Source organism: Dermacentor variabilis, chromosome 2, assembly GCF_050947875.1.
Source record: "Dermacentor variabilis isolate Ectoservices chromosome 2, ASM5094787v1, whole genome shotgun sequence".
NCBI classification, from domain to species: domain Eukaryota; kingdom Metazoa; phylum Arthropoda; class Arachnida; order Ixodida; family Ixodidae; genus Dermacentor; species Dermacentor variabilis.
In genome coordinates, this window is record NC_134569.1 from 173,965,893 (window position 1) to 173,991,323 (window position 25,431).

The 25,431-nt window shown below is 45.1% G+C and overlaps 1 protein-coding gene across 1 annotated transcript in view; it reads right to left on the reverse strand.

Moving 5' to 3' along the window:
• Positions 1-3,127: 3,127 nt before the first annotated feature.
• LOC142572954 (uncharacterized) overlaps positions 3,128-25,431 on the reverse strand; it is a 28,896-nt gene continuing 6,592 nt past the window's right edge. Inside the window, exons 3-5 of the mRNA XM_075682431.1 lie at positions 23,444-23,676; positions 20,154-20,586; positions 3,128-3,555 (exon numbers count right to left, since the gene is read on the reverse strand). Coding sequence (XP_075538546.1) covers positions 3,261-3,555; positions 20,154-20,586; positions 23,444-23,676 — 961 coding nt within the window. The 3' untranslated portion in view covers positions 3,128-3,260. The remainder of the gene's footprint in view (positions 3,556-20,153; positions 20,587-23,443; positions 23,677-25,431) is intronic.

The window sequence follows — 25,431 nt, forward strand, 5'->3', positions numbered from 1 at the left end:
TATGCGCCAATAAGGTCTAGTATAGTGCTAATTTGGGCTCGTTAGTGCTTGCATTGAATGGGCAAATAATGAGTTAATAACATTTACCAATGGATAAATCACATGAAACAAGTGGTGTTGCATGCTGGGTGAAAAAGAAGTAAAGCTCAAATCATTGCGCAAACTGGGCACTAGGCGTTCTTTCTTTCCTTTTCCTTTTTTTTCTTCCTTTTCACAGTGCACACAGTACTAGCATGGTACTAGATTCTTCACTGTCAGTCACACTCCCGTAGTTTGCACAGATATCGGTGCATGTTCCCGATGTTTATTTTTCCGTACAAGAACGTGCACGCTCACCGGTCTTGTTTCAAGATGGAACGCCAAATGTTTCGATTACATCTTACCGCAAGAATTGACAACATCTGAACAGTGAAGATTATGCGTAATCGTTGTCTGTCAATGAATGCACACTTATTGACGGAGACTAGATGTTCTGGAATTATTATGGAAATGAATTAATCCAACCACATTGCAGTTCAGCAAACCCCCTTTCCTTTCCCTCTTGGGTGAATTGCTTGCCGCATTTGATCATTTCAGCTAGCCGTTGTACTTGGATTTATAGGCCGCCAGTTCCCTTCGAGTCCATTTGTTGCTAAAAGCGAACATTCACGGTCATTATACCGCTCCCTGCGTTTTTGGTACTGACTTATAGCGCACAATATTTTCGCGTAGAGCACCAATGTCAATCCCAGTCCACGAGCATCTGAGTGCTGCGAGTTTGTTTACATTGGCATGTATGCGCACGGCTCTTCGTTCCCTTAAAAATAAATGTTGTATTATTAGCTAAAAGGCGCTTAATTTGAGAACACTACAAACACAGGCGTGTATTTGAGCATACGATCAGAGTTACTAGGCCCGTATATATGCGCGACAAAGTGCGACTGGAATAGAGGATGCGTACATATATTTTTATACGATCTGTTATGGCAGCTTTTGGTGGAAGGCTAGCTCTCACATTTTGTACGCATCTTCATAATGCGTACAGTTTGCGTGTGAATAAAATATTGCGCGATGAAACTTTCTGAGTACGTTCGCTCATTCAGACAGCGTGTATAGTTTTCCTCGCGAAAATACGGATGTTCGCATAAAAAAAATGTGGAATTCTGTCTGTTTCGTGCAAAACCGTGTAGCTACTGTATTATTACAGTGAAATTTCCGTAAAAACTAAAACCGGGGGCGTTTCCGCATATTAGCGGCAGCTTTTGTCGTATTCTTGAAATACGACATGGTTTCCGCATATTTAACTGCAATTCCTTTGTATAATGACGGAAACCCTCCGTATTGTGACGGAAATTTTTTACCTTTATATATTAACTGTACCGCTGGAAGTTAATTTTATATCACTTTCTACAATTACTCTTTTGCCGAATATTCTTTTGGACAAACCACATGAGGTAATAATGCAATTTGTAACCGTTGTTTTGCCATGGTAGATTAATATACTTCATGGAGTAAAGCACGTTCTATCCATATAGCAGGGTTCTAGGTCACGCGCGAACAGGCTTTTAGCAGCACTAAGATCCATGGTATCGAGTGAACAGCCCGAGAGAGAAGATAGAAGGCAGAGAGGTGAGCGCCGAAGTGGCTCCTTTATGCTTCAGGAGGAAGATGCGAGGACAAAACGTTAAGAGAGGCAGCGTCTGTGCCCACACCTAAGAGCAGGGTCAGACTCATGTGGTTCACTCACATAGCCACAGGTGGCCGTAGAAACCAAGTGCCTTCAGCATTAACTAACGGCTAAGTTGCGTTCTTGTAAGGTGAATAGGATTGCTAAAGATCAATATACTTTACACGGTAAGCGTTTACTTTTTTACATTCTGCACACAACGTACGAAAGTACACAAATTTGCATCCCTGTACACCGAGAGAAACGACAAATTGCGATGTTTCCGTTATTTATTTATTTATTTATTTATTTATTTATTTATTGTAGCCTCAAGGCCTGAAGGCAGTACAGAGGGGTGTAGAAAAAGACAATGCATAACAATGAAGTACAAGAAATAATCGATGTAGCATATTACTAATTCCTATTTATACAGTACTATGGAATATCTTGCCTATGTTTGCAAGTATGACAGATGATGTAAAAAAATAGCATCTTGATAATCCCTGTTAATACAATGTTAACCATTCTCGTCCTTAGCCTGTCGCAAGTACGGCAAGTGAATGAAATAACATGTTAATAATTCCTACTTATACAATGTTAGCTAATGCCTTTCGAACGAGTTTGTTGTCGACAATAGATATAATTTCACAGGAAGGTGGTTCCACTGCCGTGATGATCTGGGAAAAAAAGATCGACTGAAAGTGTTAGTGTTGCCTGTTTGAAGTCCGACCTGATGGCGATGATCGATGCGGCACGACATGAGGCTGAAGAATCAAGTTACTGTGAAGGAATGAATGGTAAGAAAATTTGTGAAACTCTGTCAAACATGCTATTCTACGAGATGCAAGTGACGGAAGAGATAAGTTGTCATTCATTAATGTTACGGTAGTGGTACAGCTACAAATTGAACATATGAATCCGACAAGTATTTTGTACAAGTTCGAGTGAAGAAATAAAGTTTCAATGGTACGGATCCCACGCAGCTGCACAGCGTATTCTAATTTAGGCCTCACTAATCACTGGTAAAGTAATAGCTTTAAGGATGGTGGTGCTTTCGAAAACTGGTGGCGTATGTAACCATGCCTGATATTACCTTTACTTATTACGTACTCGGTATGAAGGTTGCAGATTAGCTTTGCTGTTATATGAACTCCTAAGTATTTGTACGAGTTAATGGGTTCTAGAGGAATTTTATTTAAATAGTAAGCAGGAAGAGTACTGTTAAGCTTTATATTGTACAAAGCTCTCCTATTTTGAAATGGTCTTACTGATTATTGGTGCTCGTACGCGCTAGATATTGCAGTGTTCATTGAGCTTCTCGTTGTACTACTTGTATTCACTCTTCATGTGGTTGAAGTCACAGCCATGTTTCAAAGCAAGCTGCTTTCAGAACGACCCTTCATGTCTGATATGATGTTGCGGTTTCATAGATTGTAATACTTCAGAATGCTGGAAAATAATTTCCAAGTAATTTCCACTGTGTCGAGCAAAGACTACAGAGGTATTATAACTCATGAACGCTTCCTAACTGGGAAAAACATTTTCATTGTGTATCTTTATTCTGCCTGCATAGAGCGAACACGTGTGGCGGCCACATTCTGTACCAAGGCGTGCTCTAAGACCTTTGCTGACCTCTATATCTACTGTATGCTTCTATTATGGAATTGTTCCAGGGCATCCAAGGCGCAGGATCTTTGATGAATTCTGTAACTTCAACTATAGCTTTGCTGATGTATTTCTTCGATACAGTTTCCAAACTTTTCGCCTCGTCTGCCGTTAACAATCTTCTCATATGTCCATTGAAGAGCCGAAACAGCCGTCCTAAGATGGATCCTTGAACGTGCACTTCATACTCCAGTGGAACAGGAAAGCTCAGCTGGTAATCTTCGATTTCAATTGTCGAGTTATTCCTGTGCAAAGAGAAATCAAAGCATGTAAGAGAATATCGATGCTGGCGCGATTCATCCGAATACCAATCTGTTTTATTTACGAGTGAGCAACATGTCAAACATCGTGGGCTAACATGACAATACACAACGCTGTGACACTGCTGAGACACGACTCGGACGTGACTCAAGCACAGCGAGACGCAAGAGAGACTCACCGGCAGTCCGCGGCATGTTCCTTCTAACAGGTCCGCTAGAATTATTGCAAGGCCAATTTACCCGCGTGTATCCTTCCCATAAACAAAATGAAATTGGGCCATGCATGATCCTAACTGGCTCTGGCCGACATGGAAACTTAGTATGAGCAAAGACGCCATCGCCACATATTCTGTACGTGCTTTCACTGAGATATTGATTACTCTTTTCTTCAGCGATGGGGGTGCAATGCAAAAAAACCCTCGTATCTTGAATCAGGTGCCTCTTAAAGAGCCCCAGGGGTTCAAAGATAACGCGGAGTCACTACCGCGTGGTTCCTGATCATATCGTGTGGTTCTGCCTCGTAGGTCCCCATAATTTATTTTTTAAAACTATTTAGTCCTGTCTACCCCATCAGGCCGCCATTGGAACCCAACAGGCCGCCATTGGAATCTGAACCTGGCAACGTTTAACGTTAGAACGCTATCTAGTGAGGCGAGTCTAGCAGTGTTATTGGAGGAATTAGAGGGTAGTAAATGGGATATAATAGGGCTCAGTGAGGTTAGGAGGACAAAATAAGCATATACAGTGCTAAAAAGCGGGCATGTACTGTGTTACCGGGGCTTAGCGGAGAGACGAGAACTAGGAGTCGGATTCCTGATTAATAGGGAAATAGCGGGTAACATACAGGAATTCTATAGCATTAACGAGAGGGTGGCAGGTCTTGTTGTGAAACTTCATAAGAGGTACAAATTGAAGGTGGTACAAGTCTATGCCCCTACATGCAGTCATGATGACCAGGACGTCGAAAGCGTTTATGAAGACGTGGAATCGGCGATGGGTAAAGTCAAAACAAAATACACTATACTAATGGGCGACTTCAATGCCAGGGTAGGCAAGAAGCAGGCTGGAGACAAGTCAGTGGGGGAATATGGCATAGGCTCTAGGAATACCAGAGGAGAATTATTAGTAGAGTTTGCAGAACAGAATAATATCCGGATAATGAACACCATTTTCCGCAAGCGGGTTAGTCGAAAGTGGACATGGAGGAGCCCGAATGGTGATACTAGAAATGAAATCGACTTCATACTCTGCGCGAACCCTGGCATCATACAAGATGTAGACGTGCTCGGCAAGGTACGCTGCAGTGACCATAGGATGGTAAGAACTTGAATTAGCCTAGACTTGAGGAGGGAACGGAAGAAACTGGTACACAAGAAACCAATCAATGAGTTAGCGTTAAGAGGGAAACTAGAGGAATTCCGGATCAAGCTACAGAACCGGTATTCGGCTTTCACTCAGGAAGAGGACCTTAGTGTTGAAGCAATGAACGACTATCTCATGGGAACCATTAAGGAGTGCGCAATAGAAGTCGGTGGTAACTCCGTTAGACAGGAAACCAGTAAGCTATCGCAGGAGACGAAAGATCTGATCAAGAAACGCCAATGTATGAAAGCTTCTAACCCTACAGCTAGAATAGAACTGGCAGAACTTTCTAAGTTAATCAACAAGCGTAAGACAGCGGACATCAGGAACTATAATATGGATAGAATTGAACAGGCTCTCAGGAACGGAGGAAGCCTAAAAACAGTGAAGAAGAAACTAGGAATAGGCAAGAATCAGATGTGTGCGTTAAGAGACAAAGCCGGCAATATCGTTACTAATATGGATGAGATAGTTCAAGTGGCTGAGGAGTTCTATAGAGATTTATACAGTACCAGTGGCACCCACGACGATAGTGGAAGAGAGAATAGCCTAGAGGAATTCGAAATCCCACAGGTAACGCCAGAAGAAGTAAAGAAAGCCTTAGGAGCTATGCAAAGGGGGAAGGCAGCTGGGGAGGATCAGGTAATAGCAGATTTGTTGAAGGATGGTGGTCAGATTGTTCTAGAGAAACTGGCCACCCTGTATACGCAATGCCTCATAACCTCGAGCGCACCGGAATCTTGGAAGAACGCTAACATAATCCTAATCCATAAGAAAGGAGACCCCAAAGACTTGAAAAATTACAGACCGATCAGCTTACTGTCCGTTGCCTACAAAGTATTTACTAAGGTAATCGCAAATAGAATCAGGAACACCTTAGACTTCTGTCAACCAAACGACCAGGCAGGATTCCGTAAAGGCTACTCAACAATAGACCATATTCACACTATCAATCAAGTGATAGAGAAATGTGCAGAATATAACCAACCCTTATATATAGCTTTCATTGATTACGAGAAAGCGTTTGATTCAGTCGAAACCTCAGCAGTCATGGAGGCATTACGGAATCAGGGTGTAGATGAGCCATATGTAAAGATACTGGAAGATATCTATAGCGGCTCCACAGCCACCGTAGTCCTCCACAATGAAAGCAACAAAATCCCTATAAAGAAAGGCGTCAGACAGGGAGATACGATATCTCCAATGCTATTCACAGCATGTTTACAGGAGGTATTCAGAGGTCTGGAGTGGGAAGAATTGGGGATAAAAGTTGATGGAGAATACCTTAGCAACTTGCGATTCGCTGATGATATTGCCTTGCTTAGTAACTCAGGAGACCAATTGCAATGCATGCTCACTGACCTGGAGAGGCAAAGCAGAAGGGTGGGTCTGAAAATTAATCTGCAGAAAACTAAAGTAATGTTCAACAGGCTCCGAAGAGAACAGCAGTTTACGATAGGTAGCGAAGCACTGGAGGGGGTAAGGGAATACATCTACTTAGGGCAGGTAGTGACCACGGATCCGGATCATGAGACTGAAATAACCAGAAGAATAAGAATGGGCTGGGGTGCGTTTGGCAGGCATTCTCAAATCATGAACAGCAGGTTGCCACTATCCCTCAAAAGGAAAGTGTATAACAGCTGTGTGTTACCAGTACTCACATATGGGGCAGAAACCTGGAGGCTTACGAAAAGGGTTCTGCTGAAATTGAGGACGACGCAACGAGCTATGGAAAGAAGAATGATGGGTGTGACGTTAAGGGATAAGAAAAGAGCAGATTGGGTGAGGCAACAAACGCGGGTAAACGACATCTTAGTTGAAATCAAGAAAAAGAAATGGACATGAGCCGGACATTAATGAGGAGGGAAGATAACCGATGGTCGCTAAGGGTTACGGACTGGATTCCAAGGGAAGGGTTGCGTAGCAGGGGGCGGCAGAAAGTTAGGTGGGCGGATGACATTAAGACGTTTGCAGGGACAACATGGCCACAATTAGTACATGACCGGGGTAGTTGGAGAAGTATGGGAGAGGCCTTTGCCCTGCAGTGGGCGTAACTAGGCTGATGATGATGTTGATGATGATGTCCCCATCTCTCAGTCTGTTCTCCGTTTTTCATACTGCTGATTAAGAATCACATGTCAGTGACATGCTAGACAGTTACGGTGTGGTCAGCCTCATGCTTTTCTCTTCTCCGTCAACCAATCTGCCTCACACTTCAGACACTTTATCGCCATCGTGCACAGCGTCATTGCGCTTCCACGGTATTGACGTGCATGCACGGCGCACGCTTGTCGGGTTAGTTTGTTTCTAGCTACGCTAGAGACAGGTTCCAGTGCATTTGACTGTATAAATGCGAAATTCAAGTAGACACTCGGGTCAATGAATAATGCAGAGTAAATGCGGAATCGTTCTGCCCCCCCCCTTGCTGACATGAGGGCTGTGTGCACAGACATTAGCATCCCTCCTTAGCAGCTGTGTGAGTACTTAAACAAGGTGCACACAGTGCAAACAAGGTGCATACAACTATACACGCTGATGTTTTTAATTTTGCCTATTCTCCTGCAACACTGAGTGAGATCGCCAAAAATGACAGTGCTCTTCATTGCCGAAGCTCTGAGGGATGATACCTATCTACGAAGGAGCTCGTTATACTAGGCAAGAGCAATTCCTTCCCGTTCTGAGAGGTGCCCGCGTACTCTTTGAACTCTAAGAGCATTTAATGCAACGCTGAATCTCGCAAGATCTTTCGATACTTCCTGCTTTGAGCGAAACTTATCGGCGTTTTAGACGACACTTCCTGACCATCTTTTTCCGGCATGTCACTACTCGCATGCGGCAGCTCAATGACGTGTCAGGCACTTGGGAATCATTCCGTGAGAAGCATTTCAAAGAATCTGTAGGAAATAAGCGCGCCACTGTCTCCGTGTATGCAACGCACATCACGAGAGACTTCAGTCAACAATTTTTCCTAGCCACCACATCAAACGTCCGCCAGATTTTACTAACACAAAACATTCTAGGTGTGTGTCGGCGCCTAATCGTTCAAAACACAAAGGCAGAATTTAGCCATGAATTTTCGGTGCCGTTGCTTGGGAAAAAACAGCACTGCGCTGTAGAAAAGCTCAGTAAGGTAAACTTTCCCGTGGAGAAAGAAACAGCTGATAGCCCGTGTAGGGCTATCAGCTATTGATACGGAACAGCAGCCACAGTAGTGGCTACACTCAACAGGAGGAAGAGTACGTGTCTCCGATTGCTATAGGGTCACCATTTTCGCCACCGTTGGCCTACGTGTAAATATATTGCAAATAGCCTTGTGCCTCACAGACACGTAACGCTATTTGGTGGGGACGGAAGTTCCCCATGCCCGCCATGTAGCTTCGTTGCGGTCACATCTCCAGCACTGCAACTTGTGCTCTTGCTTACGGTGCTTCGTCTGCGCAAGCCTCTACGTCTGAAGGCATGAACTAAGTCACAATTCCCCCCTCTCCTTCAGATCCTGGTATTTTCATCGGAGTTGGCAGTCCTGATTTTGACGATTGGCTCCGCTTGTATGAACGCGTCAACACCAGTAACAGATGCTATCCAGCTACTAAGCTCGCAAACGTTTTTTTTTTCCTGACTCGAAGACGAACAACGGGCATGGTTCCAGGTTCACGAAGAGGCGATCACGAGCTGGGATCTTTTCAAAGACAGCCTCCGCCAAGATTTTATTAGCAATCCATTTATTCGCCAACTCAATGCAAAGAAAGCCCTTGTCGCACGCGTACAGACGTTGTCTGGGCCCTACATTCTCGCCGCCTCCGGCCTTTGCAGCAACGCTGACCCGAACATGTTGGAGGACGATAAGGATAGTCATGTTCTCAAAGGCGTTACTGACAACGCTTCAATCTACTGGTGTTTAAAAACGCTACCAGCTTCGATACAATCGTCAAGTAATACCGCCGTCTCGCGCATGCTAAAAGGTGTGGAATATCCCAACACATCATGGGCCCTCCAAACACAGCCACTTGTCATCTTGTGACGACTTCTTCCACCAGCCCTCGTGATCTGAAAGCTCAACCCACATCATTCATCGTGAAGTCGAATTAGCACCGCCAAGAGCCAGCTAATTGCCGTCATGTCACCATTCTCCGGCGATAATCTCGTTGATACAGTCCGTAGACCGCCAACAATTGTCAAACATCGGCCTTCATTCCGTTCGTGCCGCGCCCTCTGAACCTCTTTATTCACCCACGTTGCCACCTCGCCGCTCTTACTACTCTTAAGCCCAACGCAACCCGTCTGAATGTCACGCCACTGGCGACAAACACAAATGTTTCAACTTCTGACGCATCGGGTATATAGCTCGCCACTGCCGCAGCCGCTGGACTCCAGAAATAAATGGGCCAGCGTCGCTAGCGATTGCGCTATGCGGTGCGCCATCACAAGAGCCCGCCCAACAAATTGCGCTACTGACGTAGCTCACTTTCTTCTCTACGACATCATTTTATTTCATGGTGATCCGCACCAATTACTAACTGACCGTGGCAGTAGCTTCTAAATAAATTAAATTTTAAATTAAAGGGAGCTGGTATATTATTCGACTCGTCACTAGTGCATCGTGCAGCCTGGTCATTGAAGAAGGGTGATTTCCCCATTGCTCACTTGGAACTCTACGGATCACATTGAGACGCGGATATAGTGATGTCACAATAGAGTCCACAGCTCGTCGCCACTGTAGACGGTAGTCAATAATGACGCCCAAAAAGCGCTTGTGCTTCAACTGGCGAAGGCAAGGTTGCTCAAGGTCTATCTTCAGCCGCGCATACCGTCTTCGTCTACCTGGAAACATGATGAAGCCAGATTTTTACACCGACAGAGTCAACCCAACACCTTGAAGGTAATTTTGAACTGAAAGTAATGCCTGTCGAGCTATCAGAGTCAAACGCTTGTGTTCATAGCCGGTTAACCAAACATAAATTTCGTCCGCATATATCGACATATGGATATGCGTGCAATGTTTTTGTACTTAAGCGGGAAGACCAGCCATTACAACAGTAAACAGCGTTAGGGAAAGAACACTTCCTTAAGGTACACTTCGCGATACCGCCCTTTCGGCGCTTATGGTACTTCCTAACCTCACTTGAATTTTACGATCACCGATAAATGAGTGAATGAATCGCAAAAGATAGGCCTCTACGCCTATGGCCTGCCAACTATTTAGTATTGAGCTCTGAAGGACGCTATCATAAGCCTTTGATACGTCTAGGAAAATAGATAGTGTTGAGAGGGCGAAAGCTCTTTGACGTTCAATGTGGCTCATCAAGTCCCAGACGCTATCTTGCGCGCTTAAACCTGTGCGGAATACAGTCATGCATGTTGGCAGAGCCCTTCTATCTTCGAACCACCAAGATAAACGCTTACTTGCCAGCTTCTCCATGAGCTTAGCCACACACGACGTCAGTGATATAGGACGATACGAGGCCAAGTCTGACGTGTCTTTGCCGGGCTTGAGCACTGGGACAACGCAAGCCACCTTCCATGACGGAGGAATGTCGCCAGTCTCCCACACTTGATTGAGATAGCTTAGGAGCATCTTCCGGTGTTGGAAAAGAGGAGTCACTATTGGGTTCGTTTGAAGTCTTCGAAGAATAGCGCTGTCTTCTCGCGAGAGGGTAATATGAGGAGTAATAAAGGCGACGGCATTGGCGCGAAGTTCCTTTAGAAGTGATGTGCCCTCCTCGTGCAAAGACTTTCTGTGTTCTGTTTGGTTAAATTCGGATGGCCATAGGCACGGAGGACCCGCAAAACTAACTAGGTTGAGCTCATGAGCTCGGGAGTTCCTCCTCCCATGCCTTGGTGCCCAGGATACCACTGCAATGTAACACAGAGCGCAGGGTGCGCATCTCAGTGGCATAGACGTAGGCTGTGCACATGCCCAGGTAGCAAGTTGTCGGAAACATTCGGCATGCATCTTGGCTATCGGTGCGAATAAAGATGCGTTGGGTAGGATGATGACGCCGAGTGACTGCTTCGAGAATAGCAAGAGCCTCCGCGTCGGATGGGCTGGGGATTCCTATGTGTGCGTTTACATGCTCGTAGCCAAGGCCGACTACTGCAGTTAGACATCTACCCTCCGAGTGACTAGCGTCCGTATAGTAATACGCAATATCGGGTAGTGGATTTTCCCTATTTACTCGTTTGATTAACTGGGAGCGGCGAGCTTCGTGTTTGTGTTGCTGCATATGTTGTGGTATGGGTAGGACCGTGAATCAGGGTAGTGAGCCTCATGGTGGAGAATACAGCGGTGGAAAAGGTGGTGGTGCACCTGTCTGATATCCTTGACGTTCCAGCAGTTTGAGCCCTTGTGGGGATGTTTGAAGCCTTTGAATTTGCGCTTGTATGTAAATTGTAATGCGTTCATCGTGTGTGTTGAAAAGCCCAGTGGCGGCCACAAGGTCGTTTGCGGCAAATAGAGGTACTCCTAAAGCTAATGTGGTATATATGCGGAGCGCCGTTTCTAATTTGGAGTTCTGGGTCTTGGTGGGAGATTGATATGGAAGTTGGTAGAGCCCACGGGAATAGACAAGCGCCCCAATAATCTTTCGAAGTTCTTGCTCCTTTTTTCCTCTGTGTCTACGTGTTACTCTAGATAGCATGTGGTATATCTGGTTTAGTTGTGAGATTATGTTTTCCAACCATACTTCGGCTGTACCGTCATCCTAAAGGACGAAGTCTAGTATTCTGATGTTGGATGGGCGCGGTATTTGGGTGTGTTCGATATGGAGACTGATGCTTTGGCGCTGCTCTTCCGCGCGGCGGTATATTTGATGAGTTACTACTATGTACTCAGATTTATAAAGTTTGAGGATACTTGAGCCCAATACCATTAACCTATTCGTGAATGGTATCTAACCCTTACTTGATGCTGTGCTCCTGTTCTCCTAGGGACCCCTTGCAACATCCTATAGTAATATCTTCTGCATAAATATTGTTCTCGAGTAGTGCGATGGAAGACAGCTGGGCAGGCAGATCGAGCAAAGCGATGTTGAAGAGAGTGGGTGATAGGATTGAGCCTTGCGGCCCTCCTATACTATGAGGGTATGGCGCTCAAAGCTCTCCATTGATTTGAATTTTGATAGAGCCACCGGTAAGAATGCCTTTATTATAACTGTGGTGCCGGGCGCCGGTTCGTAAGGTCAAGAGGTTCTTGAGGATAGCAAAGTGTTGCACATGGTAGAACGCCTTGTGTATATCTACACCTGCGATTACTCTGGTTTGCACGAGACTGTGATCTTGATACACATCTTCTTAGATACGAAGCATGGTATCCTGAGTGCTAATATGTGATGGAAAGCCTGTCATTGTGTAAGGAAAAGCACTGCTGTTTTCGAAGTGCCAGTTGAGACGGTTGAGGGCCATGCGTTCCATCAGTTTGCTTGCACACAACGTTAAAAATATAGGAGCTAGGTTCCCGACACAGTTGGCCGGTTTGCCGGTTTTCGGAATTGGTATTATTATTGCCATTTTCCACTCCTCTGGAAGGATTCCGGATTCTCAAATATTGTTCAAGTGTTTTAAGGTTGCTCTAAATGAGAAGAGGGTAAGTTACGAAGTGTACTATAAGTAATCCCATGTTTGCCAGGCGTTGTGTTTCGTTTCATCGAATAGAGAGCCATATCTAGCTCAGCTAAAGCAAACAAGCTGCTTATGCCTGTTGTACTCTCTTCGAGTGACTCAACTGGGTAATCCGTAAGTTGTCCTGCATTTTGGTCCAAGGGTTAGAACGTCTGACGACTTTCATCAGCTATTTCTTCGCGTGTCTGGCGAGAGCTCATCATTATCTTGTCTATGGTTTGTCGTGGTTTTCCTTGGCCCAAAAGTGATCTTAAGATATTCCACACTATCGCGGTATGTAGGTGCCCGTTGAGCATGTCACCTGTTTCTAACCAGTTTTCGGTGCAAATTTTTTGCGCGAATTCTTGTGCTTCTAATGTTATTTGCTCAATAAGTTTGCGAATGCCATGATTCTGTTTATGCTTCTTCCAATTCTGCACTATCCTGTGTCTTTCATCCCATAAGTTAAGAAGATGAGAGTCTATGTGTGAGTTTTCAGGAGTAGGCGCAGTCTTTTTGTTGTACTTTTTTTTCGTCTCGCTAATATTCTTCACGCAGGAATGTAGGTCCGGCTGCTCGTCGGCCCTGTCTAGGTCTAATCGGAATCGGTGCCAGTGAGTAAGTTGTGTACTGGAAGCTGCATTAACAAGGCGAGACTTAGAGCGATGAATGCTTAGAGTAACTTGAATGATGTAATGGTCACTTCCAAGATTTTCGTTAAGATTCGCCGAAGTTACATTCCGAATTCCGCGGTGCCAGATTAAGTGGGGGTTAGAGTCCCGTTCCACAGTGTTTCCTTGGCGCGTGGGCTCGGATGTATCATTAAGGAATGTATACTTATTTTGCATTTTTCTTACGAGGGGGTGCCCTGCTTTCGTTGTGCGCTGGTAGCCACATGATATGTTATGTGTATTGAAATCCCCAGCTATAATGATGTCTTTGTCCTTATGTAGCTTTGTGCACGTGTGAACAATGCGTGAACACTGTGTCAATGATGTCTTTGTCCTTACGCAGCTTTGTGAACATTTCTTTAGATTATCACCGTGTCTGCAACCCATTAAAACTGGGTGCCCACCACACTTAATTACTTTCTTCAACGAAGACAGCAGATCGACATATATCTACGTAAAGGTGAGGCTTGCCGTTCCTTTAATTACTTCATTATTGCCCCTATGAAAGTGCACCGGATAACTCAAAGCTGCCGTTTATAATACAGAAGCTGCTTAGTCGAGCGGACGTACAGTTGGGAACGGCACTACATTTAGGTATAAAATATAATATAAGTGTGCAATGTTTTTGTCAGGAATGGAACTCTCAAATAATTTCCTTTGTTTGCACCCCAAGAAGAAAGCCGAAGGACGCAGCTACCTTCATTTATTTTTTTAGTTAAAAAAATTCCGGCGCTTTACGTTTAGTGCTGTGATTATGAGGCACCCTGTTCAGTTCTCATCACCTGGGGCTCTTTAACATGCACTTAAACATAGTACACGAGGGTTTTTCATTTCGGTCCCATCGAATTTCGCGATCTGGTATGAATCCGTGAGCTCTAGTTTAGCAGCACAACGCCATATGCACTATGCAACTTATATGCTGAGATACATGCCGCTTGAAGAAGAAGACACACATTTGTTCTCCGAAGGGAACCGTACGACAACACAGTAGAATTAAAGTCGACCAACAGTGCGGTCGCCATGCACGCGCTAGCATCGATCGTCACTTAACAAAAAATAAAATAAAATAATGAACAGAAAGGAAGGCATCTGTTCCTACGACATATATTTCTGTCATATGCAATTATGAACAGCGTTTGAGCGGTCTGAACGCATACATCAGCACGCGCAGTAGTACGAGTGACCCTTCCGAGAAGTTTCGCCAGCAGTTTCCAACGGCGCGACCTTGATGCGGCTCAATCCATTTTTATCGCAGCGCAACCACAGCATTTTCCGTCGTCGTGCGCCTCAGTGCAACATATGCCCCGCCCCAGCCGTTCGTCTCACTCAACCGTATTCTAGTACAGTGTAATTTGTATGCAGCCTAAACAGCTTCACGGGTAATCCGTCCCTATATATATGTTGCATGCCCGCCGATTTTCTTCAAATTGCATAATAGTCCACTACTTCTAGAAACATAGATGGAACAGAAATACCTCTTTGTTCTTCGGGGTATAAACTATTTATTATGTCGAAAGCCAGAGACTAATGAGCACGTTTTTCTTTACTGTAGGGACACGGTTTTTCTTTGGGACATAGTCCAACGTACCTTAATGGAAGGCCTGCCGTTAGATGGGCATTGAATAGCGTTTTTAGCAGTAAACATGGATGACAGGGTGCCTCTTAATGCTTTAACTCTATTGGGCCTTCACAGTGTATAGAATTCTCGGTTCGTTTCTCACCTGAATGATGTTGATGCAAAACCAGCCCGCGAACACTTTGCGAGGGTGTAATACTTTTTCTCTAACGGCACAAAACACAGAGTTAAGTTCCGGAGTAGGTGCTGATTCTACAAACTGTACTGCTTACGAAACCTTTGTACTTTCAATTATTTCAGCTCATGTTGTGATTCTTTTCACATTTATGCTTGAGTGTGTTTACGTACATGGATTTTCACCGGCAAGCAAGAGCAAGAACGATCAAAGGCTAATGGTTGCAGCACTGGGCTGTTGTGCCCGACGGCAGAGGTTAGATTCTACCTTCGTCGACACATAATTTCAGTTTTATTAAGGCGTTGCGAAACAGGAACTTACTGTTTTGTATGAGAGGCGCATGCGCTCTATGCATGTGCCTTGGCCAGCATGCTATCTGTAACACGTGGCTGTTATCATGCAGCCGCCGGTACACTATATAATTATGTTGGGAAGCAATCCCGAATATACGTTCTTCTTCTGGTTGCTTTCACGCTGCGTGTTCATTGTTGGACGCCGTAACATGGTGTCAGAAGTGGGATCGCCCTCACGTATGCAGTAACACGCTGGTAGAAGAGGCGTTGCTGTGCAAGGGCACGATGGATTTAGTGAAGCCACCGCAGCCGCTGGTGCTGTCCGGTAGCACCGCGAAGAACTGGAGCCTCTTCAAGCAGCGGTTCGAGCTGTTCCTACAGGCCACGGTGCCGCCGAAAGAACCGCGGACGCAGGGAGCTAAGACCGCGCTGCTACTCACCGTGGCCGGAGAGGACACCCTAGAGGTATTTAACAATTTTTTGTTCTCGGAGAACGAAAACAAGGAAGATTCTGAAACAGTTGCTAAGAAGTTTGAGGAGTACTGCCAGCAGCGGCAGAAAGAAGTGTACGAACGGTATGTCTTCCGCTCCAGAACGCATGTTGAGGGCGAACCTTTCGAACATTTTTCACGGGACTTGAAGAGACTTGCACGAAGTTGCAATTTTTGAAGCCTAAGTCATTCCATGGTCAGGGACCAGATTGTCTTTGGAACAAAGAATGCGAAGTTGCGCGAAAAGATGCTGAAAGTTAAGGACTTTACGTTACTGAAGGCGGAGGAAATTTGCAAAGCTGAAGAGGTATGCGCCGAGCAAAACAATGTATGGGCTCAAGTGGAGAAGCAAGTAGCACAAATTAAAACGCGCCAGCAAGGCAAATGTTCAGCTTGTGAACAACCTGTAGAAGGTTCGGAGCATGACGAGGCTCGACGAGAACAGGAAGTGGCTCAGATAAAAGCACGCAGGCAGTTCAAGTGTTCTAAGTGTAACCGCGTGCACGAACGTGGCAGATGCCCAGCATTCGGCAAAACATGCTTTCGGTGCCGTGGCGTTAGCCATTTCTCAGCCTGTTGCAGAAAAGGTTCTCAAGAGCGCGAAGTACGTGACGAGCAGGAAGGATTCGAAATCCTCGACGTCAGCACAGGCAACAGAGCCGATTGGGTCGTCCACGCGAGAGTGGCTTCCCAACTAGTGTCTCTGAAAGTAGAAACCGGCTCGCAAGCGGATTTGTTGCCTTACTCCGTTTTTGAAAGATTCAAAGCGAAGTTTGCTTTAAGGGCAAGCCCCTCCGTCCTCCGCTCGTACACCGGCGACGTTATAAAGCACATCGGAATCGCTACGCTACAAGTGGCTGTGAACGACCGAAGTGGGCATTTCGACTTCTTCATATTAAAGAGCAGCCAAGCCATACTTGGGCTGTCTGCAAGCGAAGCGTTAGGACTAGTGTCTCGTTCTGTCAACGCTGTGCACACGAACAGCGCTGACCAACTGGTCAAGGAATTTCCCAAGCTGTTTCAGGGCATCGGCTGTCTAGCACGCCAGTACCACATGGTTTTGCGGGAGGATGCAACACCGGTAGTACAGCCGGTGCGACGGGTGCCCTTGGCGTTGCTCCAGCCCCTGCGAGAAGAGCTGGATCGGATGGAACGTGCTGGAATCGTGGCCAAAGTTAGCGAACGAGCGGACTGGGTGAGCCCGTTTGTTGCAGCACGCAAAAAGGATGGGAAACTGCGCATATGCATTGACCCGAGGCGAATTAACGAGTGCCTAAAGCGAGAGCATTATCAAATGCCGCGACGAGAAGACATTGAGGCTGAGCTTGCCGGTGCCGCTTCTTTCTCTCGCATCGACGCGTACTCGGGCTTTTATCAAATCCCCTTAGATGAGGCTACGTCAAAGGTGTGCACAATTGGAACGCCTTTTGGACGCTACCGTTTTTTGAGACTTCCCTTCGGCATTGCTTCGGCGCCTGAAATTTCCAGAAAACTATGAATGAAATATTCGACCAGTCTTCAGGGGTGCGAATCTATATCGCACCCTGAAGACTGATATGGGGGAGCACAAGGGAAGAGCACGATATTCGCCTCCGCACAGTCTTGCAACTGGCTAAAAAGGCCGGCTTAACGCTCAACGCAGGGAAATGCAAATTCGCTCTGACCGAAATTGACTTCTTGGGGGATGCTCTAAACAAAGACGCAATAAGACCTAACCCCGCAATGACCGCACCATTAAGTTAAATGCCTCAGCGAAAGGACAAAGCCGGCGTTCACAGAATGTTCGGGGTCGTGAACTATTTCAGAAAGTACATACCGCATCTGGCGGAAAGGGCGACGCTCCTACGAAGCCTCAATAAAAGACGCCGTTTTTGAATGGTCCGAATACCACTCCAAAGAATGGCAAGCTGTCTGCGGCACAGTGAGCAGTCCACCTTTGCTAGCCATTTTCGATCCTGCTAGGCAGACGAAGGTGGTCGCAGATGCTTCCAAAAATGGGATTGGTGCTGCCCTTCTTCAGAATTATGGTGGTAGTTGGCGGCCGGTCGCCTATGCATCACGCACATTGACTGAGGCTAAACAAGGATACGCGCAAATAGAGAAAGAAACGATGGTCATTACTTTCGGTTGTGAGAAATTTTTTCATTTCGTTTACGGCCGCAAGTTTGTAATTGAGACCGACCACAGACCACTGTTAGCAATTGCTTTGAAAGCCATTGGCGACATGCCACCAACACTGCAACGGTTCTTTCTGCGCTTGCTAAGGTACGATTACGTTCTTTACTTTGTCCCAGGCAAACAACTGTTCCTGGCCGATATGCTATCAAGATCATCCCCGGCCGTTCCAAACGACAAAGATGACTTCACTGATGACGTTGACGTCCATGCAGTGAGCGTGACGTCGGAGCTGGTAAGCAAGAAAATGTTTGATCGACTGGCAGAAGCGACGACCGCTGACCCAGACTTGCAGACAGCGTTGCGGCAACCAAGGAATAGAGAAGAAATTGAAGGGTGGATGAAACCATTCGGTCCTGAGTTATCAGAAGTCAAGGGCATCGTTATGAAGGGGACCAGTCATCCCAAAGGCTATGAGAGCTGAAATACTCGGTCGTATTCATGAAGGTGACTTAGGCATAAATAAGTGCAAAGCGAGAGCCCGTCACTTGGTTTTTTGGCCGCGGCTGAATACGGACATTGAAAACATGGTCAAGACCTGTTCTGTTTGTCAAAAATACGCGTACAAACAACAAACCGAACCAGTGGTGCTTAGGCCGATCCCAGACTATGCCTGGTACAGGGTAGGTGTTGACATTTTTATGTACGGCGGAAACTCCTACCTCTGCGTGTTTGACGCGTTTTCAAACTTTCCTGAAGTCGAAAAGCTAGTTGACACAACGACGTGCACTGTCATTGCTACACTAAGCTCAATTTTTGCAAGGTATGGAATTCCGTTGGAAGTCTGCACCGACAATGGTCCTCAGTTTTCATCTCATCAATTTGCTTTGTTCGCATACAGATACGAATTCAAGCATGCGACGTCGAGTCCGAGATTCCCACGATCCAATGGTCTCGCCGAGAAAGGAGTCCAAATTGAGAAAAGAATAATGAAGACTGGCGAGCTCAACGAGGACTTCTGGTTGGGTCTACTCGGCTATCGTTCGACTCCACTAGCCGAAGGCCGGTCCCCTGGAGAACTCCTCCAAGGCAGGAAGTTACGCACTCAGTTACCAGACTTCGTGTCATGCTCCAGTCAACTGACGTCTCGTCTCGTCAACTGACGTCTGCTTCCCAACTATATATGTTGGGAAGCAATCCCGAATAAACGTTCTTCTTCTGGCTGCTTTCACGCTGCGTGTTCATTGTTGGACGCCGGAACACCTACCTACAGGAAAATGTCAGGAACGAGGCAATAATCCTTCGCATTAAATAAATGTTTCTTTGTCCGGCCTCCTCCACCGCCAACACTGCCTCCATGGTCAGGGCAAAGACATCTTGAATCCGGACGCCACCTCATGCGACACAGTAATTGAGTTGCATCTGGAATTTTCAAAGTTATCGCTTATGTTACAAACGCAGATCAGAGTTCAAATAAAAGAAATGAATGTGAACATGACTTCCAAAAAAGTAAGAAAGAAAAGACCACAGGCATAACCTCCCGATACAATTATCTAGTCTCCGTGCTCATTACGGAAACACTCATTTACTCGCAGGCATACCTTTTCATTACCCGCTATATTATTAGGTATTACCTTACCTAAAAGCTATTCTGTTCTAGGGCCATCTTCTACTGTAGGTACGTGCCATGTTTTGAAGGCACAACAACCACTAGCCATCAATCTTGCCCGAAGCAGAGCAAGCCTTGCCTGATGAAAAAGCGCGCAACTGCTTCATGAGTTACCGCGCGTGATATGCATCGTTTTAATTTTGTTACCGCGATCGAGCTATTGCACAACAGTTTAGATAACCTTAAGTCTAGCGACGCCATTTCTTGCCTGCCACTGACCTATTTGATTTTACTGTGGCCTACATAGATGGCGTCTTATCAAAAAAGAAATTATTTTTTTCATAAGTTTGTAAGAAGTTTTGTAACAAGTTTGAGGGCACTGCTGTACCTTTCGAGGCAACAGAGTGTGGGAAGTTATCTTGTTAAATCCCAAACAGCTTTTAGGATAGCCTATGAGTGTTCTGATAAGAAAATAACTGCGAACTATTTAACACGTTTAACAAATGTTTTTATGGTTAACTAGATTAATAAAATGTTGGCCCGCGTATGTGCCTTTGATGCTTTCACGATGCACCTAATTTGCACAGCGGCAAGTGCAAGAGTGTCATTTGATCATGCTACTGCATCATGAGAACATATTGCCTACTGTCGCGTAAAATGAATTCTAGCATGACGCTTAATGAAACAGTACTCACTCTTTCACTTGGAGGATCACTTCAACTGCTTGGATTGTTGCGTCCACTCTTAATGCAACCTGAGGACGCTGGGTGCTGGCATAAATATGGACACGAACATTCTCAAATGAAAGTGCCACACGAGCGTCGATGCCACAGGGCTTGACTGCAGCGTAGTTGTCACTACCTCGGCGCATGTGGCGGAGACCCTCGACAGTAACGTTGGATATCACGATGTTCCAACCTTGCCATGCGAGGTCGTCGACATCGTTGAACACAATCGGATCTAGTCGAGACGCCAGCACGATTCGCTTGACTATGCGGTCGAAGATTCCCCATTCGCTGGTGTCCTGCCATTGGCCCAAGGGAAAGTCTGAAGAAGAAGCACTCGCTACAGGTTTTGGAAACCTGATGGCGGAAGTGTAGGCGGGATCTGGTTGTTGTTTCGGTATACCTATAAGAGAAGAATACATTGAAAGTCTGTATGTATTACACGTCGAATTTTGAGCGCCAATTTTCACGTAGAAATCTTCCTGAATGTGCACCTTACGAAAATGAATGCACCTAGTGTTGGGTAATTTCGCAATGTTCGTTCATGTCTTTCTACACGTTCTTTTATAAATCATACAAGTCGACAAGCAAAAGCCGCTATTTCACTGTACAACTCCTCGTACATTTTAATGTGCATTGTGTGTATTGAATTTAAAGAAATCTTGCGGAATCAATTTCAGAAAATATTCGTCCCGAATGCAAAGCTGATGAACTTCATGAAAGTAATATAAGCATATTTGTGCAGTACACTATTGGGAAGATTTACACCAATTTGACGCATACTACTGTGTCGTAAGTAACGACAAAAATCACTCGTGAAGTACATTTCGAATACCGCGTGTCGACAGAAAAGTCCAGAACGCCAGCCACAAGCCAAGTTATGTCCCGGTGTAGCACCTTGAGCACCGTAGTTTGACCTAGACCCCAGCTTTTACGATAGCGAGCCGGAGAAAATAAATAATTTATCAATCAACACCGACGTGCCGTATTAAAACAATTTTGAAATTCGTATTATAGAGATTTTTATATTTCGCTCAAAATATTTCGAAAAAGATTTTTCACGCACCACTGTACCGTTCTTGCTCAAAATTTGCAGGAAAATTACAGACTGGAATTTAAGTCGTTCAACGCAATACGGTAAAGTTAGCTGCCCGGTTTTTAAGAAGAAAAAAAATCAATTCTCCCGTCGTTAATGTGGATCAAAGTTGCAGGCAAGACGGTAGTAGCATAATCTTATTTCGACATCTTGCGGCAACGGCCCAATGCAGCCGTTAAGGGAAGTTTGCTGTATGCTGGCCGCTACCCTCGAACTCACGGCAAACCCTATCTGAACGGCTACTTTTTGCGGCTGCCGGCAGCGTGAATGCAGCTCTACCACTCTCATATTTATGCAGATCCATCAACCACTGCTTGAAGTAACCACTGCTTACCCGTAATCTAATGCTTGTAGGTTGTAGGGAGTTGCAAACATCGGAGCAGCCTGCAATTAAACGCGTGTGGAGTTTTCGACGCGAAGCGTGGTGCGTTATTCAAATTTTCTTTGGTTGGGGCTGTAATGGCTAAACGAAGACGAATGCCTAAATCTACATACAGAATATTGAAACGAGCAAGGAGTACTTCCTGCTTTCTCGGGAACATAGCGAGTAGAAATAGAGTACTACCAGTTATTAGATTTTCACACGAACAGAAATATCCATTGAAAAGTGCAATACATATTGAACAAGTTGGAAGATCTGGTGGTGCTGCGTCTTAAGCGCGATACTCCGCTGCATTAGTACCTAGTGGCGTATAGACATTCCTTTAGTTCACGAAGTACTTTGTCTTCAAAAGGGTGTTCGTAGCACGGGGTACTTGCTACCAAGGACTCTACGTAGCTCCCTAAGTTTTTTCATGCTTGTGTATTGTGAAGCAACATTAAGTAATCTTGTGCATGTTATGCTTTAACAGTAAAGCGGAGGATGTGTGCAGAAGGTCGATTTGCAATATTCAGAGTAACTGTCTCTAAAAGAACTAAAATAACATTCACAGATCTTTCTGCGGAAAAGAGACACCAAATATGACCTAAAAACGGTGAAGGATTGAACTTAAACTAAAGATAAATTCTTCCTTTGAGTGCCGCAAACGACGGATATGTTCACAGAGATTCCAACTAGTTTGGCATTACTGGTTATGCAGCAATGGACGCAAGAGTCATTGGTTTCCGCATTGGTGCCTGTTCAGCTGCCCAAGCAAACTCACTTCGACGCACCCAGCTACATCGATATATAACGCCGCTACTCAAGCCCTACTTAAGTCAAATATGTGAAATGCGTATCGTCAATTGCATGTGGGTTACATAATGTTGCTGGGAAACTTTTTCCAACTCAAAAATAATCGCTGTTGTACCAATGCACGTCACAAATGCGGTGGTCAGGCTTGAGTATGCTTCGCCGCCTTCACTGATTGGTGAAGAGACTTGTACTGTGTTCCTGCACGAATTTGAAGTACGTTTGTGTGTATCACGAATATCAAATTATCTTTGTGTAGTACCACTGCAGATGCACACTGTAAATCTCACAAGCCGACAAATCTTTGAGAGACGTGGAACGCTATGGTATATTTTACTGTAGTCACTATCATTACTGAGGTAATGTCAATCAGCGAGGATTACTAAAGTTTTTAGGCAGCTGCTATTTTTACGCTCCCACTGCGCACGCAGTAACCCCAACTCGTCTCTATAATCCTAGGACTGGATTTTTGCACAAATGTGTTCAAATTTCCATGAGATTAGGCTTGGTTTCAGTCTTCACCTAAACAGTAGTACAGCTCTAGAAGTAAGGCAGCACCTGAATATCGCTTGACTAGGGCGGTTTGAAGTTCTCAATGGAGCCTCACTCTTGTGATGCAGCAATTATAAGTTAGGCGGGAAATGTAAACCGTGACTGAAGCGTGAAAAAAACGTCATAAACTCTGTAACCTTGCTATAAGAATAAGCTAGAGGAATGTCATAAAGATTGCTAAGAACTTGGCATGGAAACATATTTTCGGAATGCAGCGTGCTAATTAAATGTTTTTACATATGAAAGCTTTTCTCTCCCTGGGAAATAGTTTTCATAGAGAACTCACGCAAATGGAGGTAAACCTGTTCATACTTGTGCTTACTTCTCTTTGAGCACATTCCTACGTTGTCGTTTTTCTTTCTTGTAGCCAAGTAAGTTGCAGTTTATTGTGCTACGCCACACCGTATTAATGTCTTCGGAAGAGGCGTTAGATTCACGTACCTCCAAGTCTGGTTCCGTCCAGGGCAAATAGCTTAACCTTGCTAACGAACTTTTGTACGATCTGCCGCATCATGGCGCTAATTTCCTTGTCAATCGCCTTCTCGATGGAGCTTCTGGCAACGGACATAAACAAGTCAAAGACGATGGTGCTTCCACGAATCTTCTGAGCAGTAAATTTCACCGGGGCGGCCCAGAAGCGAAAATAGGTCACTCTGAGATCGTTTGGAGATGGCCTGCACAAAACACCGGTAGAGGAAAGAGATTAATGGTAAGCACCATCAGAAATCTCGCAAACAATTATAACAAACGATATTGATTCCGGAACTACGTTCTCATCGCCCGAAGAATCACGCAGCGTCACTATACTACCCAGCACAGGGACAGTACAAAACGCCATCCCTCTGCAGAAGCACACAGTATAATGTATCGGTTCGCCAAAGCAGCACCAATTTTTTAGAAAGCGCACTTTTGCAGTACTTTATAGTTTCTTACGCTGCAATTTAGTTTATTTAGTTTTTTAATAAATCTGCAGCGACACTTTACCGTATATGTTCCCAAAACTTGACAATGGAGGCCACAGCTTATACTGCAGCCTGCTGGCCACCATAATGCATGATTTTGATGCGTGAATAAAAATCAACCCATGAAACTTGTCAATACTCACATTTGGTCAATTTCAAGTTTTTTTCTCATTGCCTTCTCCAGTGCGATAGCATATCTTTTGTGGTTCAATGTAACCCATGCCGTAAATGATCTGCGTAGCTAAAAAATATGCTGGAACAATCGCATCCCGCTGGCAGAACTCAACAAGAATTATTTCCGCAAACTCTGTGTAGCGATGACTGCCCTCTGCGGGAATTGTGAGTAGTAATGTGGTTTCGAGAATTACAGAATTTATTTGTTGGAAGACCCAGCGAACCACGTGTCTACTCACGGTATTGAAACGCCAACAAAAACACACACTAAAAACCTAGACTTATTCTAAGTTTTAGTTTTTTCCTTCCTTTGTTCAGCTTCTTAATACCTGATTTGTCAATCACCCGTATTTAATAGTATAGCTACTGTAGTACAATTTCTTATGTGCTAAAGAACACTGATGTCAGTCTAGGCGCGAAGAGCCATAAGGTTCCAGCCTGCATATTTTTCTGGAGTCTTGAAGCCAGCCGCGAGAGGAAGTTGAAATAAAAGCTAACTGAAGTATTGCCGCACGTGGACGCCAAGTTCCTAAAAAGCGTATATTTCAATCCCGCAGCCTGAGCTCCTCCCTAAAAAACATTGTCTTCGAAATATATTTTTGGCCACATGCCAAATTTGTCACATAGATTTACTTGCCCATTTCCGACAGTCTTCTACGCCCACCCACTAAAGTACACTCACGGTCACCTGGGCTTAGCGCGCACATTGGATACTATCCTTTTTTAGTCAGAGTGCAAGCAAATGATTCTATTTGACTCATGTATTCTTCACGATGCGCATAAGCCAAGTGCCGCAAATGCGCCAAAGGCCTCATGGTTAGACGCGCCGCTTAAGGTGTTCTTTTCTTGCACTTCAGGCACCCTAAGCAGTCTGTAAAGAGAGAGAGAGAACCCTTTAATGAAAGACAGAGATTTTATTCAGCGTGTAGACATCGCTGACATGCTACTCTGCGGGGACAAGGGAATTAGGGAGAGAAAGAGAGCAGCGTGTTAAGCCATAATATTTCACCAACTAGCCCCTTCGCAGAAAAACTCGTGCCAACTGCATTCGTACAAGGAGTGGAACATCTTAAACATTCGGAAAAGAAAAAAGTAAGCATATCATGTACAGTCAAGGACAGACAGTGTGCGCGCTGCACTACTTCATCTTACATGTCGTTTGCAGCATTGCGGAAGGGCCGAACTCCTTAACCAATAGGAAGGAAGATTAGCTCTTTGGATGTGTTCATCCTCGCCACGTCATCTGCTCAGCGCCTGCTTGCCATCTTGTCGATACATTGTGCACGTTTCGCG